This window comes from Chiloscyllium punctatum, chromosome 49, assembly GCF_047496795.1.
Source record: "Chiloscyllium punctatum isolate Juve2018m chromosome 49, sChiPun1.3, whole genome shotgun sequence".
NCBI classification, from domain to species: Eukaryota; Metazoa; Chordata; class Chondrichthyes; order Orectolobiformes; family Hemiscylliidae; genus Chiloscyllium; species Chiloscyllium punctatum.
The window spans coordinates 24,162,050-24,182,261 of NC_092787.1; the positions used below are offsets into that span (position 1 = coordinate 24,162,050).

General features: G+C 41.8%; 1 protein-coding gene across 4 annotated transcripts; it reads right to left on the reverse strand.

Annotated features, from left to right (window-relative positions):
• Nucleotides 1-311: 311 nt before the first annotated feature.
• LOC140469403 (torsin-1A-like) lies at nucleotides 312-19,084 on the reverse strand. Of its 4 annotated transcripts, none has more exons than XR_011956092.1 (7): nucleotides 18,697-18,942; nucleotides 15,660-15,836; nucleotides 12,307-12,572; nucleotides 9,760-9,935; nucleotides 9,255-9,382; nucleotides 1,765-2,080; nucleotides 312-1,210 (listed from the first exon to the last, which is right to left on the reverse strand). XR_011956092.1 is itself a non-coding variant. In XM_072565888.1 (7 exons), the coding sequence occupies exons 2-7, from the start codon at nucleotides 15,790-15,792 to the stop codon at nucleotides 1,131-1,133; spliced, it is 900 nt and encodes a 299-aa protein (XP_072421989.1). In that variant the 5' UTR covers nucleotides 15,793-15,836; nucleotides 18,697-18,942; the 3' UTR covers nucleotides 312-1,130. The 4 variants fall into 4 exon arrangements, 3 of the variants coding, with proteins under 3 accessions (XP_072421989.1, XP_072421988.1, XP_072421987.1); XM_072565888.1 differs by having other exon boundaries at nucleotides 1,964-2,080; XM_072565887.1 differs by adding an exon at nucleotides 18,964-19,084 and having other exon boundaries at nucleotides 1,204-2,080; nucleotides 18,697-18,755.
• Between the last annotated feature and the right edge of the window lie 1,128 nt (nucleotides 19,085-20,212).

The following is a 20,212-nucleotide window of genomic DNA, read 5'->3' on the forward strand; positions in this document are numbered from 1 at the left end:
AAGGCCATTCACTCCACTCCCCGTGCTAGCTGTCTTGATCCACTCCCTTCCTATTTCTCCACATGCAAGTTTTCCTCATTTAGATCTGTATCCAATTCTTTTTTGAAAGTTATTATTGAATCTGCTTCTGTTGGTCTTTCACTGGTGTATATTCCAAATCATGATGACAACTTCTGGGCTTTGTGGTAGTAAAAAGGGAGCATTATATCCCTGCAACAAAATAAAATTAGGATGAAAAATGACCACTTTTTAACAGCAGCTGTGTCCAGCAGGTGGATGGAATGACTGTCATCTGTGCACAAATGCTCAGCAAAAAAGCTTTAATCAATCTTATTCACAGAATACTGCTAAGAACAATCACACTTGTAGCAGCCAATTCACAAACAGCAATAAGATCAATAACTAAAATTTTGTGGCCTAATACAGGTTTGAGGGAGAAGTTTGTGGGCGGCACGGTGGCACAGTAGTTAGCACTGCTGCCTCACAGTGCCAGAGACCCGGGTTCAATTCCCGCCTCAGACGACTGACTGTGTGGAGTTTGCACGTTCTCCCCGTGTCTGCGTGGGTTTCCTCCGGGTACTCCGGTTTCCTCCCACAGTCACAAAGATGTGCAGGTCAGGTGAACTGGCCATGCTAAATTGCCCATAGTGTTAGGTAAGGAGTAGATGTAGGGGTATGGGTGGGTTGCGCTTCGGCGGGGCAGTGTGGAATTGTTGGGCCGAAGGGCCTGTTTCCACACTGTAAGTAATCTAATCTAATCTAATGGTTAGGTCAGTGCCAGATTGCCCTGTTGTTCTTCAAATAGTGCAATAGAATCATCTACCCTAAGTTCTCCTGAGAGGGCAAGTTGGAAGACAGCAGCTTGTACAGTGCAGCAACTCACTCAGTATTGCAAGGAAACGTCCTGAAGTAATCCACTTAAGAGTTGTGTCATGTGCACAAATCTAAGTACCAATCCAACCTAAGTCAATTACAATGTGTAGTTTTAGTCATAAGCTGTGAGTTAATGTCCACGGTTAGAAAAACAGACACAGCCCCACTATTTTGCTGGTTAATGTGCTCAATTGTCTGAAGTGGGGCTTGAACCCACGACTCTCTGATTCTGAGCCAAGCAGTTAAAACACTGCCTGTCAATAATCCATTTGTTTACAGATGCTGCATTCTCTACCTTTCCGTGTACACATCAGAAGCCTGGACAATAAGTAAAGATCTGCAGAAAAAAAACAGGTTTTTAAAAGTGTGCACACTGAGATGTCTGCTACAAATTTCACATACCATCCATAAGACAAATGAGCAAAAATAACTCTGCAAAGTGACATGTCCGTATTTTAGCCATTTGTTCATAGGTCTTTTCAAGCAGCCAAAGTGGTGACTGCAGAAAAAGGGCTCATCCCCAGTTCTGAGGAAGGGTCACTTGACCCAAAACATTAACTCAGATCTCTCTCCACCGATGCTGCCAGATCTGATGAGCTTCTCCAGCAATTTCTGTTTTTGCTGCAGCTTGCAGTTGGATAACAGATGTCACAGAATGGTGGACAGATGTGCTGCTGTGGATGTATGAGTCAAAGAGTGTGGTGCTGGAAAAGCACAGGTGGTCAGGCAGCATTTGAAGATCAGAAGAGTCGATGTTTCGGGTTGGTACAATACAGACAAGCATGGTACACCATGACAGCAGATCACCTAACTGGCAGAAATGGACACCAGCAGGTACAACAGGCTAGTTATGGAGTGATTCTGTTAAAAGAATTGTAAGTGGATAAGTACCTCATCAATCAGTCCCAGAGATTCTGCAAACACCAAGGAGATTTGCAAAAATTTCATTCTGTAGGTTCTTCAACTTAGAAATACAAGTTTACTTTGGAAGCTACAGTCTTACAACCTTTTTGTGACAGCAGCTTCTCTTCTGGGTAGTAGACCATACTGCTTGCAATTGTGGTGACAATGCTCTCACTGATCCTTTTACCTCTGGATGCAATTTCAGCTCTCACGCAGGACTCAACGTGTTTGAACTCCAGGGGTAGGAAAGGAATGAAATGGTCAATCAAGTTGCTTTGGATGAGAGCAGTCTGCCAGAAACCACCTACAATGGAAATATTTTTAAACATTAATAATTTTTTAAAATGATTTTCAGAAAGATTAAATGCCTTCCTTTCAGTGCTAATTTCTCTCATGTAGGTGTGATTCTGATGTTCATCGCCCCTCTCCCCAAATTCATTATCCTAATGGTCATTGGCCACTTGAGGCTTGTTTAAAAAATGATCTGTTCAGTCACTGGATGTGGGCTGGGCCACCACTTATTGCCCATCCTCTGCTGCTTTTGAGAAGGCTGAGATAGGCTTTCTTCTTGAGCCGCTGGAGTTTGTGTTGTGTAGGTACACCCACTATGCAGTTAGGGAGGGGATTCCAGAATTTTGACCCAGCAACACTGAAGAGACAGTGATATATTTTCAAGTCAGAATGGTGAGTGGCTTGGAGTGATATTTTCAGGTAGTGGTGGCCCATTGCATCTGCCACCCTTAGCTCTCTAGATGGAAGCAGTTGTGGGTTTGGAAGGTGCTATTGAAAGAGCCTTGGTGAACTTCTGGGGTACATTTTGAAGATGGTACACACTGTTGCTACTGAGTGTTGGAGGTGGAGTGACTGAATATTTGTGGATGTGGTTCCAATCAACAGGCTGCTTTGTCTTGGATACATCACACTTCCTGAATATTGTTGGAGCTGCACCCATCCAGGCAAGTGCAGAGTATTCCATCACACTCGTGACTTGTGTCTTGTAGAAGGTGGACAGGCTTTGGGGAGTCAGGGGATGAGATTATTTTTAAAAATTCACTTACAGGATGTTGGTTTTGCTGGCCAAGCCAGCATTTTTTCCCATTCCTAATTTCCCAGAGGGAAGTTAAGAGTCAAATTGTTATGGATCTGGAGTCACATGTCGGCCAGACTGAGTAAAGGTGGCAGTTTCCTTTACCAAAGAACTTCCATAAAGACAAACCCAGGTTTTTCCTGACAATCAGCAATGGTTCCATGGTCATCATTAGACACTTAATTCCAGATCTTTTATTGAATTCAGATTCTACAATCTGCTATAGTGGGATTTAAACCAGGTCCCCAGAATATCACCTGGGTCTATGGATTAATATCTGGATTAGTGGTGCTGGAAGAGCACAGCAGTTCAGGCAGCATCTAAGGAGCAGTGAAATCAACATTTCAGGCAAAAGCCCTTCATCAGGAATAAAGGCAGAGAGCCTGAAGTGTGGAGAGATAAGCTAGAGGAGGGTGGGGGTGGGGAGAAAGTAGAATAGAGTACAATAGGTGAGTGGGGGAGGGGATGAAGGTGATAGGTCAGGGAGGAGAGGGTGGAGTGGATAGGTAGAAAAGGAGATAGGCAGGTAGGACAAGTCCGGACAAGTCATGGGGACAGTGCTGAGCTGGAAGTTTGGAACTAGGGTGAGGTAGGGAAGGGGAAATGAGGAAACTGTTAAAGTCCACACTGATGTGCTGGGTTGAAGTGTTCTGAGGCGGAAGATGAGGCGTTCTTCCTCCAGGCGTCTGGTGGTGACCTCTATATGGATTAATAGTCTAGCAATAATACCACTAGGCCGTTGCATCCCCTTAGATAGTAGGTGTTGGATTGATAACCTTTGACCTAGCCTTTTGGCACTTAAAGTTAGCAACCTTTCCCATTGCTACAAATGAGAAGTTTAAGAAGGATTCACAAGTCAGTGACCAGAAAAACAAGCACAAGAGATGGTTTGCCCTTTGTTAGCACTGAGACCAGTGAAGGTCTTGTGGCGTATCCCAAACTCTAGGCCAAACACTCCAACCTTCTCCCACTTAGGGCCTGATGGCCACGGAAGATGTTTCATAATGCAGCCAAACAGATCCTACAAGTCCTTTCAATACACCTCTGCTGGGCAGAGAGAGCAGGAGAGAGTTTCCTGGTCAACCAGAACCAGGTGGTGGCTGCAGCACAACTGCCTCTGTGTTAATAAACTCCACGTTCAGGATCTTGCCATGAGCAAGCATGATTCTTATTCCCAAAGACTACAATGCACACACATCAGTCATAGAAAGCCCCTCAATGAACTCAACACAACCTTGGTTCTTGTTATCAAACTCAAGATTGAAACCATTATGGTTCGGCTGGTCATAGATCAACTTGCTGGATCACAGTAGACTCAATCATTTCATATATGGCTCACCTGTCACTCAAATTGCAATACATCCATGAGCATTGGCTGAAAAAAAGGCTTATTTATAAATTTTAAGTGAAAAGAAAATGATCTTGAAGTGGCTGGCATTCTTCAAAGTTGCTGTGTTTGGCACAGATTTAAAAGTTTAGGAATGTTCTTACTACCCCTCACCTCCCCCTTGCATTGCTGAACGAGGTGAATCAAAGCTTTCAGCACAGATATACAGGATGCTGGCAGACTGAGGCATAGTCAGAACTTTAACAGAGATGGAGAAACTGCACCTAATAAAGGATAGCAGGACACCATTAGCTCCTTCAACCTACCATCCAATGGTAGAAGACTCAACTGCAACCTAGCTCCACAAACCCACCTTTGCCTAATGTCCTTAATTCCCTTGGCTAACAAGCATCAACCAATCATAAAAAGTAATATTAACATTTTATCCAGCAGTAAGTGCAATTTGTGGTAGAGAGACCAAGATTTCAACCAACCTTTGCATTTGGAAATATTTGCTAATTTCACTATAAAAGCTCTGGCATTCATTATTAGGCTGTGACTGCTACTCACAGAATCTCCAACTAGTGGAAATTGAACCTCTGAATCTACCCTTTCCTCTTTAATATTTTGCAAATATCATTCAAATGAAAACAATCTTAAATTTGTCTAATCTGTCTTGGTTGAATTTGATGAAATGGCAGCAGAGAAAAGATATAGTACTAACTGAGTTTTCTTATTAAAAGGTGTTCTTGAGGTCATTAGCTTTGTCTTTTTCTTTTCGTAGTCCTTTCAATTTTTAACTAGAATTATAAAACACTTACAGTACAGAAGGCAACCATTCAAACCCTGGTGTATACCATGGGTAACAAATGCTGGTCTTGCCGTCCTTTGAAAATGTAAGGAAAAAGTGTTGGTTCTCTTTAAGAGTAACCCATCTTGCTAACCTTTTCCACGTAGCCGTGCAATGCTCTTCTTGTCAGAAAATTATTCACTTGTGTTTTGAAAGTCATGCTTGAGTCGGTCTTCATCAGAATCTTAGGCAGTGCATTGCAGATCTTAACCATTTGCTAGTTGAAATTAAAAGGTTTTTGAATTGGGTGTCCTCTGCCCTTGACTCTTTGGTCAACAGAAACAGTTTCTTCTGATCTACTCTATGCAAATTTCTCATGATTTTGAGTAGCTCTGTCAAATCTCTTAATCATCTCTGAAGGGAATGGTGGTAACTTCAATCTATCCATATAAATAAAATTCCTGATCCATGTGTGATAAACAAATGTTATTGTTTTCATCATTTGAATTTTTCAAAAAGAAATAGGGGCAGCTGGGTTTTAGTTAGTCATGCGAAGGTAATATTTTTAAAAAGTGCCAGGAGGTCATTTGAGGACAGTGAGCTAAAGCATATAACTTAAGCCAACTGCATCTTCCCTGCAGTGTTAACCGATAAAATGTTTATACAGTTGGGTTTATGACAGAAGGAGTATACTCATTAAGGTAATTAGTTTCATTTCCAATTCACAACAAAAGGTTCATGTTTTCAGATCTGAAGAATCCTAGAGTATAGTTCAGAAAGTAAGTTTGTTTTTGGCCCAACAGGTTAACCAACTTTTTCAGTTCAGTTCAGGAGAATTAGTCACTTCTGCATTAGTGGTTTCTAGTCTGTAGATCCTCCAGGCCACAAGAGTTTGGACAGAAGCCTTCAAGATTTTAAAAGTGAAAAAGTTCAAGTCATCAGAATTATGTGAAGTATGCATTCATTGATTCAGAAAGGAATCATAAAACTGTCTCAGCAGTCCAAGAGAAAGCAACTGTGGAAAGTCAATTAAATAAGCTTTAAAAGGCTGAGACATGAGTGTTATCTCTTGGGATTGAGTCTCTTTATTGGAGCACTTTGCCAAACTGGTTGAAACTTTGCTTTTGATATTTGTGTTAAGATTTTCAAACTATTTTCTATCTGTAAGTGGTTTTGATTTTTTTCTTAATTTGTGTAATAAACTTGTGTTCTATTGTAAAAGAATATCTGCAGTCTTGTGTGAATATGTTTAAAAGACTGACTACCGTGTAATCAACTGCAAAAAATAAACAGATGATCGATCAAGGCAGATTATATTCATGTCCAATATTACCATTAGCTGGGATCATAACACAAGGAATCATTCTTGTCAATCTTTTCTATACCCTTTCTAATGCCTTTACATCGTTCCTAAAGAATCTTTTGCTTAAAGTAGGAATTAGCACTCCAGATGACACTGCTTTGTAAACGTTCATGATGTCATAATTTTGTATTCTATAGCTCTACTTATAAATGTAGAGAAACAAAAACAATATAGAAGATAGTGATGAGAAATGTGTGATTTATAATTATTTTAGATTTTAATAGCAGCATATGGGTGCTGAAGAGCTTAAAAAGAAAAATAGGTCAGTTCTTCTAAAACAGTGACCTAATGCAGGATGTATCAAAGAGCAAATGATAGTAAAACTAAAGAGTGCTAACGGAAAATTGGATACAACTTGTTGTTTATCACAGGCATAAACAACGAAGGCTATTAACTTGTTTTCAGGTTATAATAGTCATGCATTGATTTTTGGTTTAGAAAACTGAAATTGAGAATTGTCAGGGCATAGAACATAGAACATAGAAGAATACAGCGCAGTACAGGCCCTTCGGCCCTCGATGTTGCGCCGATCCAAGCCCACCTAACCTACACTAACCCACTATCCTCCATATACCTATCCAATGCCCGCTTAAATACCCATAAAGAGGGAGAGTCCACCACTGCTACTGGCAGGGCATTCCATGAACTTACGACTTGCTGAGTGAAGAACCTACCCCTAACATCAGTCCTATATCTACCCCCCCTTAATTTAAAGCTATGCCCCCTTGTAATAGCTGACTCCATACGTGGAAAAAGGTTCTCACTGTCAACCCTATCTAACCCCCTAATCATCTTGTACACCTCTATCAAGTCACCCCTAAACCTTCTTTTCTCCAATGAAAACAACCCCAAGTGCAGTTTGTAGGAAACCAGAGGGTGTTGAGAAACAGCATAATCCCTGTCCCAGAAATGAGTTACTCAGAGCAGTTGAAGGAATGAGTTAACATCGGTAATTGGAAAACTGCCAGTGTGACTCTCATATTCAGAAAGGGAGGGAGGCAAAAAGCAGGTAACTATGGGTGATTAGCCGATGATCTACTGTTGAAAAAAATATTGCAATCAATTACTGAAGAGGCAGCACATTTGGAAAACCATAATATAATTGTGTAGAGTTAGCATGGCCACATAAAAGGTAAATCATGTCTGATTAATTTATTCAAGATTTTCAAGAAAGTCTCAACCAGAGTGAATGGAGGGGAACCAGTAGATGTGTCATATTTGGACTTTCAGAAGGAATTCAACAAGGTACCTCACAGATGGTTAAGTCATAACAGCCCATAGCCCATGGTGTTGAAGGTAATATATTGGCATAGATGGAGAATTGGCTAATGGGCAGGAAACAGCGAGTGGGGATAAGAGGTTCTTTTTCAAATTGGGAGCCTGTAACCAGTGGGGTTCCACAGGAATCGGTACTGGGACCACAACTGTTCACAATACACATTAATAAATTTGGAGATGACATGAAAATAGGTGAAAAGGCAGGGTTGCGAGATGGATACAAATAATTTACAGAGAGATACTGACAGGTTAAGTAAATGGCCAAAAAGTTGGTAAATGGAGTATAATGTGGCAAAATGCAAAGTTGTTCATTGTGGAAGGGAGAACAAAAGAACATTATTATTTAAATTAAGAAAAAATGCAGAAGGCTGCAACACAGAGGAACTCGGGAGTACTTATGCATAAAACACAGAAAGCTAGCATACAGGTAACCAGCAAGGCTCATGAAATGTTGGCCGTTATTTCAAGAGAGTTGGAGTATGAGAGTAGGGAAGGCTTACTGCAACTGTACAAGGTGCTGGGGAGACAACATCTACAATACCTTTATGCAGTTTAGGTTCCCTCATTTAAGGAAAGATATCATTTCATTGGAGGCAGTTCTGAAAAGGTTCACAAGGATAATCCACAATATTGTGGGATTGTTTTATGAGTGAAGGGTAAACAGGTTGGGACTGTACTCTCTTGGAGTATGGAAGCATGTGAGGTTATCTCATTGAAACATATCAGATGCTCAAAGGACTTGGCAGGTACATGCTGAGAGGATGCTTCGTCTAAGGGAGAGTCTCAGACCAGAGGGCGTAGTCTCAGATGTGAGGGGCTCCAATTTAAGACTAGGATGAAGAGGAATTTCTTCTCAGAAGGTTGAGAGGTTTTGGAACTCCTTGCCACAATGAGCTGTGGGGACAATCATTTACAAGTTTAAGGCTGAGATAGATTCTTATCAATAGGAGAATGAAAGATTAAGGGGAAAATGCAGGTAGTGGATGTGAGGAATATCAGATCAGCCATGATACTATTGAATGGTGGAACAGGCTTGAAGGACCCAATGGTTTACTCCAGTTCCTATTTCTTATGGGCTTATGGTAAAAAAGTTTAGTTTGTGCAACTTTCAGACCAAGAGTGTTTGGTTAGAAAACTGTAGGCTATTAGAAGCTGTGAAAGTCTCAGTTTTGCAAACATTAATGTGAAAATACCCCACAGTTCACAGGAGAGAATGATATGGAAGTATAATTTCCCTGGATTCGAATCACTCTGAAGTGATGGTGTTGGGAAAGAGGTTGAACTCTGTTTTGCTGGGTGTTTGAACATTTCTCTAACCATGTTCTCTATCTTGTCTTTATTTTCACCTTTTGCACATTAAGTTGTTGTTAAAGAAACTGTACAGCCTCATGTGACTATGTTTCAGTGACTGACGACCACAAACTAAATTAAACCAATTATCTATCAAGCCAGGTTTCATTCCGGGATCTGGAAACATCATTCACTAGTACTATCAGCTGGGATCATAACAATATACACAGTTGTTCAAAAATAGAACGGTCATGGGGAGGAACTGTGAAACAGACAATATATTTTGCCAATCACAATTTTTGTTCACTATTTTATTCTCCACTTGTGAGTCACGTGAACTTACTGTTGCTTTTGTTGAAGACTGTCGAGGAGAGTTCCTCTTCTAGCTGACTCAGCTTAATGCTCTCCCTTTCCTTTCCATTCATCAAAACGTTTAGGGTGAATTCACTTATCTTGTCACCACCAGTATTGCTATTCAGATTTTAAAAACAAACAAATGTCATTCAGGGTTTCTTCTGCTTCGTTGCAAAATGTTTACATTTAATTTTGTCACGGAATGTATTACAATGGACAATTTCAGCCGAGCTTGTTGGACAGGAATCCCAGGGGATTGGATGGAATATCAGCTTTACCCCTGCTCAATATTGTACTCAACTGACTTCGATAGCAAGTTAAGCCAGAGTATAAAACCAGCTTTGCACCCAATTCCATTGGTTAGAGTTGGTTGAAAGGTTAGAGAATTGTCCAATGGTATCAAATTCTTAGATATATCATGACTCTCCCCTGTTTGATTGGTTAATGATCACAAGTGGGAACCATACCAAATTTATTTCCACCCCAGTCCTTACCTTAAGAAGATGAATATTGCTTTTCTGTAATCCACTTTGTCAACATCACTGCTGTAGTCCAGGAAAGGTTTGATTGCATTAATGAGACCTGGATGCATTTTGTCCATTTCATCAAAGATAAACATTGACCTGGCACATTGTGAAACATTTCCATGAATCCACTTCTGTAAATTACTCTGTACAATGAAAAACAAATTGCCCATCATAGGATGCTTGCTTCACCTCTACATTCAAAAAAAATTTACATCCACTTATTTGATGTCATTGGTTCCTTTAAAAATAAATTAAAATAATAATAATCACTGTGAGAGTGTTTTCCCCTCTGGTTAGGAAGCTTAGAGCACAAGGTCACAGTTTTAGGACGAAATCAGCATTTAGGACCAAGATGAAAACTTTCACCAGAAGGGCTGTGATCTTCAGAATTCTTTTTTTACCATGGATAGCATGGATTTCTTATTTGTTTGTTCATGGCATGTTGGCGTTGCTGGCTGGGATGGCATTTATCCTTTGAACTCTGGCTTGCTAGCCATTTCAGACAGGATTTAAGATTCAACCACCTTGCTGTAGTTTTGGAGTCACACGCCAGGTAAGGATAGCAGACTTCTTTCCCTTAAGGACATTAGTGATCCAGTGACAATGAACAATGGTTGTATGGTCAATATTAGATGAACTGTTTATTCCAAATTTTTATTCAGTTTTAATTTCACCATCTCCCATGGTGGGATTCAAACACTGTCCCCAGAACACTAATAATAAAAACGTAGTATTGTAGAAATTCAGCAGGTCTGGCAGTGGAGAGAGAAAAAATGAGTTGGTACAAAGACTCTTCTTTGGAACCAAAGAACAGACATATCAGACTCAAAACATTACCTCTGTTTCTCCACAGTTGTGGTCAAACCTGCTGAGTTTTAATTTCAAATCTCCAGCATCTGCCATATTTTGCTTTTGTTCAGCAAAACATTAGTCTAGCACTATGGATTATGAATCTGGTAACAGTATCACTGTGCCATTGCTTTCCCATTTTTTTTGTTGAATATATTGAAAACAGAAAGTCAATACATTTTTAAACCTGAAGGGTATCAAGGGGTATAGGGATGGTCCAAGAAATGGAATTCCAGTGATAGATCAGCCATGATCAAAATATAACTAGTGGAGTGCCACATGTATCATCCCCATGACCCCAATTCTATTTATGTTAATGATTTGGAGGAGGGGACAGACTTTAACGTACACAACTTTTCTGACGATAGAAAAATAGCTGAGAGGGCATGCTGTAATAAGGACATAAAAAATTTGAAAAGGGGCACAGACAGGTTGAATAAAATAAGTGGGCAAAATCTTGTCAGATGGAGTTTAATATAGGAAAGTGTGAGATGACGTAGGAAGAATCAAAGGCAGGCTATCATTGAAATGGAGAAAAACTCCAGCACAGAGGGTTTTGGGTATAATTACATATGAAGCACAAAAGGTTAACATGCAAGTGCAGCCAGTAATTAAGCTAGAGGGTTGGAGTTTAAAATAAGGAAATTGTGTTACAACTATACAGCATGTTGGTGAGGCTGAACCTATAGTACTATATGGTCAGACAGCATCGAAGGAACAGGGAAGTCAATGTTTTGGGCCAATGTCCTTAGGAAGGGTTTTGGCCAGAAACGTTGACATTCCTACTTCTCGGACGCTGTCTGACCTGCTGTGCTTTTCTAGCTTCACATCTATTAGCTCTGGCTTCCAGCATCTGCAGTCCTTACTGTCTCCTGGAGTTTTGGTCCCTGTATTTCAGAAAGGTGTATTGACATTGGAGAGAGCTCAAAAGAAATTCACTAGGCTGATTTCTGGAATGAAGGGGTTCACTTATCATAAATGGCTAAAACAGGTTAGGCCTTTATTCATTAGCATTCAGAAAAATGAGGGATAGTCTTACTGAAACATGCAAGTCTCTGAGGGTGCTTGACAGAACGGATGTTGAGGAGATGTTTCTGCTGGTGGGGACATCTCGAAAAAGGGGACAAAGTTACAGAATAAGGGGACACCCATTTAAAATTGAATTGCAAAGGAATTCTCCCAGATGGTAGTGAATGCCTTGAATTCCCTATCTCAGAGTTGTGGAGTCTATGTCACTGAAAATATTTAAGGAGGAGGTGGATTTTTTTTAAACATCAGAGAGTTGAGGACTATGATGAGCTACACAAAAAGAGGAGTTTAGGCCTCAGGCAGGTGAGCCATAATCTTGACCATGAAAGGCACAACAGGTTTGAGGAGCCAAATGGCCTACTCCAATTTCTATTTCTTGTGACTTTTCTTTCTTATGTTCAGAGATCTGTTGGAGAGGGAGTTCCAGAATTTTGGTTCAACAGCAGCGAAGAAACAATTAACCAACAAGTAGTGAATATTCTCGAGGTCCCATGATAAAAGAAAACACAACAAACTTGAGATTTATGCAGCCTTAACAACTAAATATAAATCAGGACTTTGATGTATCCATAAGTTGATAATACCACAAATTTATTGTAAAGTTCTTGTTGTCTATAATTATAAAGAAGGGATTACCTGATACTTGTCAATGAACTGAACATGAGGAAAATGGAGTGTTGACACAAACACATGGACATACTTGCTGTCTAGTCCTTTTCTGTAAAGGTTCTGTGCTATTAGTCGACTAACAAAGTTCTTTCCAGTGCCGCTGTAACCATGTAGAGACATGGTCAGGGGTTTCTGGGAATTAGGGTTACTTGAAGAACCTTTAAGTGCTTTGATGATCACTTCACTTGCAATGTGCTGTCCAAATAGCTTGTTCGTGAAATCCTCCTCTAAACCTACATTAAAGAACAGCAAAAAACAGTCCTGTTAAAAAAGGAAAAGCATTTTTAAAGCATACAGCATTTTATATGACCCCTGGTCCTGAGTGCTTTACGGCCAACAAAGTCATTTTGAAGTAAATTTGCAGTTTTAATATAGGCACCATTTTGCCAGCAGCAAGCTTTCATATGCTGCACTGTGAAACCATTCTACTAAGCTGGGGTGAAAGTGAGGACTGCAGGTGCTGAAGATCAGAGTCAAGAGTGTGGTGCTGGAAAAGCGCAGCAGGTCAGGCAGCATCCGAGGAGCAGAAGAATTGACGTTTTGGGTATAAGCCCTTCATCGTGATGAAGGGCTTATGCCCGAAGCATCAATTCTCTTCAGATGCTGCCTGACCTGTTGTGCTTTTCCAGCATTACACTCTCGAGTTCTAATCCGTATATTTAAATGGCGATGACTGGACAGCATGATGGCTCAGTGGTTAGCTCTGCTGCCTCACAGTGCCAGAAACCCAGTTTTGATTCCAGCCTCAGGTGACTGTGTGAAGTTTGCACATTTTCCCCATATCTGCGTGGGTTTCCTCTGCATGCTCTAGTTTCCTCCCACAGTCCAAAGATGTGCAGGTTAGGTGGATTGGCTATGCTAAATTGCCTATAGTGTCACAGGATGTGTAGGCTAAGGGGAAATGTGTAGCCAGGGGAAATGCAGGGCTACATAGATAGGGGAGGTCTGGGTGGGATGCACTTTGGAGGATCATTGGGGACTTGGTGGGCCAAATGGCCTGCTTCCACTCTGGAGGGGGTCTATGAGTGAGGGTGATTGACGCTGGTTGAGGACAGTGGGAATGCTCCCCTCTTGAAAATCGTGCCATGCCATTTTTCACATCCACCTGAGAGGGCAGGTTGTGGCTCAACTTAATGTCCCGTACAGCTTCTTTGAAGGTACAGCATTCCCTCCATACTGCATTTAGGGCTTCAGCCTAAATTTCTATCTCCAGGTTTCTGCAGTCCAATCTCAATCTACATACTGTACTTCTCAAACTTTTTCCCATTGTGATCCCAAATTGACTTTCGAAAATTGTTGCAACCCCTCAGCAAGAATTGAGGGACAAAGATCTGCATTTACATCAGAGGTGAAGCGTTGTTATAACTTGGTCAGAAATTCACGATGGCCATTGATACCTTAGAGCTCTTAATCCCAAAATTTCAGCTCATGACCCCACTTTAGGTCCTGACCTCTACTTTGGGGAGCCTTGATCTACAATCATCTGTCTTGAATGTCAGAATGCTACCAACAGTGCCACAATTAAACTGTTGCTGATTACATTCCAATGGCTGTGGATTAATCCATTAACAATGATAACACGACATTACAGACCCTTGAAAACAACACTTTGAATGGAACCATATGTGGATAATTTACCAATAGTTAGATTACAACAAGATCACAATCCAGGCTCACGTTCCATAGAATTTAAAAGGTTAAGGGGAGATTTGAACAAAGTTCATGAGGTATTAAGGGAAACAGATCAGGTCAATAAGAAAGCAGCTATTTCCACTGGTTTGGACAGGGGATTGGGATCTTGGATAAGGAGGGGTCAGAGTCTAAAACTTCGAGTCAGATCTCTTTGTAGTGAAATGAGGAAACATTGACACACAAAGTATAGATTGGTTAAGCTGAATAGCCTACTCTATGCAATATATCTAACGTAATCGTTTGCAGTATTAGCACTGTGAGTACAAACTGTGTTCTCCAGCAACTAACAGTAAGATTTGAGGTACAAAAATCAATAACAGGCCAAGAAAAATTGAGTTATTATCACTTGTCCATATAACGGAAGTTTAGGAGTATTCTCACTGAAGCTGTAGCAAGAATTGTAACTGGACGTCAGTACAATTACAACATTTAAAAAACATTTGGATGGATACATGAATAGGAAAGGTTTGGAGGGATATGGGCTAGGAGCAGGCAGGTAGATCTAGTTTAGTTTGGGATTATGTTCGGCACGGACTGGTTGGACCAAAGGGTCTGTTTCCCAGCTGTGTGACTCTATGTACTTGAGAGGGTAACAAGGCAATTTATAAAGATGTTGTCAGGTTTGGAAAATTGCAACTATGAAGGAAGACTGGATAGGCTGGGGTTGTTCCTGTACAGAGGAAACTGTGGGGAAATTTGATTGAGATGCACAAAATTGAGAGAGGCCTGGATAGAGGGAATGGAAAGGCTTATTTAGCTAAGCAAGAAGATCAGTGAATAGGGGACAATGATTCAAAGTGATTGGTAGATTAGTGAGGAGATGAGGTAAAGATTTACACCCAGACTATGGTAGGAGTCTGGAATGCAATTTCTGAAAATGGAGTGAAGGCAGAAAACCTTGGCTCCTTTAAAGGTGTCTAGATTTGAACCTGAAGTTCCATAACCTCCAAGACAAAATGCTGGAAAGTGGGATTAGGCTGCTTAACATGTCTTGTTTTTCAGCAGTCACAGGCAAGATGGGCGAAGTGGCCTCTTTCTGGTTCATAAACCTTTTACAATTCTACGAAGAATGCATTGGTATTAAACAAAGTATAGTTAGGTCAGGAATCTCAGGGCATGTTTCTGAGGTACTTTCTTGAAGCTTGAATTGTAGTTAGCTGTGCTTAATGTAGCAATTGTCAAAGGTGAATTTTGTGTCTGTAACAATAGCTGCCTTTAGCACCTCCTTTCACACTTGTAACAAAGATGTGGAGGAGCTGGTGTTGGACTGGGGTGGACAAAGTTAAAAATCACACAACACCAGGTTATAGCCCAACAAATTTGTTTGAAAGTACAAGCTTTTGGAGCACTGCAAAAGCTTGTGTTTTCAAATAAAACTGTCAGACTATAACGTGGTGCTGTGTGATTTTTAACTTCTAAAAAAGTCAAATGTCCCAAGGTGCTTCAGCATGTTAAATTTCATAACAAAACACGAAATGGCCAAAGTTCCCAACCCTATAAACAAATCTGCAGTACACTTAATCATGTTATAATAGAATGCCACTGAAAGGGCTAACACAACAATATCAGAATAAAGCACACAGTTAAAAGCATTTTAAGTTATTAGTCCTTAGATAAGAAAGCTTGACCTTTTATATCCAGTGTTATCCAATTCTCGTCACAGTCTTCGCATTTGGTGGAATTAATGTACTTGTTCAGTAGCAATCCCAGTACGCATGCTGTGACACTTATAATAACCATTGAAATGTGTTGGCTTTCCATGTCTGGTTGTCTGCTCCTGCGATGTTCTATTCACATCTGAATGACTGAAAAACAATTAAGACAGTTTGAAATGCTTAGTCACAGCCTTGATAAACTGAAATTTTCTTTGTTCTATGTTTTGGGTATTGCTGGCTCACCCAGCAATTATTGCCCAGAGGGCAGTTTAGAGCCAATTACATTGCTTTGGAGTCACATGTATGCAATCCAGGTAAGAGTCAGAGTCCTACAGCACAGAAACAGGCCCTTAGGCCTACATGGTCCACGCCAACCAAACTGTCCGTCCACGCTAAGCCCACTTCTCTGCACTTGGCCCATATCTTTCTAATCCTTTCCTAGCACAGTCGGTCAGGCAGCATCTGAAGAGCAGGAGTCAACGTTTCAAACTTAAGCTCTTCATCAGGAATGAGGGGGTGGTCCAAAGGGGCTGAGAGATAAATGGGAGAGGGGTGGGGCTGGGGCTAAGGCAGCTGGTAATGCGATTGGTAAATGAAGGTGGGGGGTGAAGGTGATAGGTCGGAGAGGAGGGTAGAGCGGATAGGTGGAAAGGAAGATAGACAGGTCAAGAGGGCAGTGCTGAGTTGGAAGGTGGGGGGGGGGGGGGGCTGGGGAAATGAGGAAACTGGTGAAATCCACATTGATCCTGTGTGGCTGGAGGGTCCCAAGGCAGAAGATGAGGCGTTCTTCCTCCACGTGACAGGTGGTAAGGATTTGGGGTTGGGGAGGCCCAGGACCTGCATGTCCTTGGCGGAGTGGGAGGGGGAGTTAAAGTACTTGGCCATGGGGTTGGAGGGGCTGTTTCGTACGTGTGTCGTGAAGATGTTCTCTGAAGCATTCCTGTTGCTCCCAATGTGGTCTCCTCTACATTGGGGAGACAGGACGCTTACTTGCAGAAAGCTTCAGAGAACATCTCAGGGACATAAAACCAAAACTAACATGATCATTCTAAAAGATGAAAGACTTAAGCTAAATTTGTTTAATATTACATTCCATGACACTGCAATCCTGTTGCTATAAAGTCTGCATCTTATGATTCTGCTCCACAACCACCTGATTAAGAAGCAGTGCTTCAAAAGCTAGTGCTTCCAATTAAACCTGTTGGACTATAACCTGGTATTGTGTGATTTTTAAGTTTGTACACCCCAGTCCAACACTGGCACCTCCACATCACAAACTTCAATTTGCATAACAATTTATACCATATGAGGAACAAAATGCTGATTGGTTAGCAACTGAACTCTGGTTGAGGTTTTGCCACGCAAGGGAATGCAATATTAAACACTATCCCTCCAGCTCTTCTCTAATTGAAAACGACCAATGCCTGTACAAATTCCTTTCATAGTGTCACAGAGTCATAGAGTTGTACAGCATGGAAACAGACCCTTTGGTCCAACTCATCTATGCCAACCAGGTATCCTAACGTAATCTAGTCCCATTTGCCAGCACTTGGCCCATGTCCCTCTAAACCCTTCCTATTCATGTACCCATCTCACCACATAGAGAACTAGCCCCTGCCTATAAATATTTATTGCCTATCCCTAGTTGCCCAGGGGGCAGTTAACAGTCAACCACATTACTGTGTATCTGGAGTCACATGAAGGCCAGACCAGGGTAAGGATGGTAGTTTCCTTCCCTAAAGGACATCAGTGAATCAGATGGGGTTTTCCGACAGTCAATTCATGGTCATCATTAGATTCTTAATTCCAGATATTTTATTGAATTCAAATTTCACCATCTGCTGTGGCAGGATTTGAACCTGGATCCCCAGAATATTATCTGGGTCTCTGGATTAACAGTGCAGTGATAATATCACGAGGTCATTGCCTCCCCTTCTGACAATTGACTATAGAATCGAGGCTGGTGCTGCAGTGCAGACACTGAGGGAATGTCGCACTGTCGAATGAGACAGTTAAACCAAGGCCACACTGGGCAGATGGAAAAGTTCCCAATTAGATTTGGAGTGGATGATAGAATGATTGAGTGACACAGCAGCCCAGTGGTTAGCACTGCTGCTTCACAGCTCCAGGGATTAGCATATTGATCCCACAAACAAATCTAGTCAGTACTTTACGTGGCTTGCTTTTCTTTTATCTACTCACAGGATGTGGGCATCTCTAGCTAAACCAGCATTTATTATCCGTTGCCCAGAGAGCAATTGTGGATCTGGAGTCACATGTAAGTCAGACCAGGCAAGAATGGCAAATTTCCACCCCTAAAAGGCATTAGTGAACCAGATGGGGTTTTCCAACAATCGCTTCATGGTCATTGTTCAACTCTTAATTCCAGATGCTTATTGAATTCAAGTTCCACCACCTGCCATTGTGGAATTTGAACGCAGGTCCTCAGAACATTAGCCAAGTTGTTGTGCTTCTGTTCGCTCAGCTGGGAATTTGTGTTGCAGACGTTTCGACCCCTGTCTAGGTGACATCCTCAGTGCTTGGGAGCCTCCTGTGAAGCGCTTCTGTGATGTTTCCTCCGGCATTTATAGTGGCCTGTCTCTGCCGCTTCCGGTTGTCAGTTCCAGCTGTCCACTGCAGTGGCCGGTATATTGGGTCCAGGTCGATGTGCTTATTGATTGAATTTGTGGATGAATGCCATGCCTCTAGGAATTCCCTGGCTGTTCTCTGTGTGGCTTGCCCTATAATAGTAGTATTGTCCCAGTCAAACTCATGTTGCTTGTCACCTGAGTGTGCGGCCACTAAGGATAGCTGGTCGTGTCGTTTCGTGGCTAGTTGGTGTTCATGGATGCATCCCCCAACCTCCAACAGCAGTGACTATGTTTTGAAACTTACTGGAAGGCGCTATATAAATGCAACACTTCAATATTGAGTATATGTCAAAAGATGGTACTGTACATAAAAATCCACGTTACATTTGCATCAATATTATAAGAATTCAAAGTATTACCTTTAATTCTCCGTACTTCAAGACTGTTCAGCCGAAGTTCAGCCTTTTGCAAAGCTCACCTGGAAAACTCGAAGCGGGACAGAGTAAAACAAGTTAACACTGTCTGAATAAACTTTCTCAAACTGCTGGCCCCGCGATGTCTGCTCATGCCAGGTCAAAAATTCCCTGAACAAGCAAAACTCCTCAGACCCGAGCAATGTCCGCTTCTAAAATAGGCGCAGCCATTGATCAGAAAGAGAAAACGAAAGTTACACTTCACTTCCTGACCTGTAAATCCGGTTGGACTGTCACCGATTTATCCAAATAGGGGAGAGAGAAGGTCCCAACTTGCTGCCCCATGCTCAATCCCTCCTCAACTCTGTCTCTCATCCCCCACTCTCCACTTCCTACCAACCGTCTCATACCACAGCTGTCTCAAACTCCCTCTTACCCCACTCTACCCACCCCCCCTCATTCCCCCAACAAGGCCCACCCTCCTCCTTTACCCCGCCATCAACACCTCCCCCCATCCTCCCACACCATGTCCAAAGCTCCTCACCCTCCACAAGTCCTTAATCTCCTCGCATCTTCGACAAAACCTCCGAAAAACGGCTCACCCCTTTCTCATTTCCCCACTCAATACTTTTCATTCATTTGACTCTTTCAACATCCCCTCAGCCTCCCAGTTTCCTTCATCTCCTTCTGAAAACCCCTTCCCTCATTCCCCTACTGTGTCACCCCCTCTCCACTTCTTCACCATAGATTTCCCACAGTGTGGGAGCAGGCTATTCAGCCCATCACGTCCACACCAACCCTGCAAAGAGCACTCCACCCGGATCTACACCATTCCTGTAACCCTTCATTTCCCATGGCCAATCCATCTAACTGGCATACCTTTGGACTGTGGGAATAAACCCATGCAGACACTGGGAGAATGTGCAAACTCCAGTCAGACAGTATTCCGATAGTGGAATCAAACGAAGATCCCTGGAGCTGTAAAGCGGCAGTGCTAATCACTGTGTCGCCCCATTGTTCTACCCATCCACTCTAAATCTAAACATGATGCATCTAATACATTAACCTTAAACCAACTCAGAGAATGCTGGAGAATCTTAACTGGTATGGGAGCATCTGTGGAGGGAATCTGAAGAACAATCATACCCAAGTCAAATCGTTAACGCTATTAATTCTGATTTAATTCAGATTTGTAGCATTCAGAATATTTTACTTCTGTAAGTACATTACTCTCATCTAGTTTTACTCTGTTACCTTTTCAAAGAAATCAATGAGATTCATCAAACCGGACTTCCCCGCTGGCAATCTATGCTGATGAGTCCATTATGACATTTCTGATCCAGCAGTTCAGAGATATTATGACACACTTTGAGAGCAGGTGGGACTTAAACTCTTGATCCCTCATCTCTCAAATCCCCACCCCACCCCCAGTTAGAGAGTTATAGACCCATATAGCATGGAAATAGACCCTCCAGTCTAATCATTCCACGCTGACCATAATCCCAAAACGAACTAGTGTCAC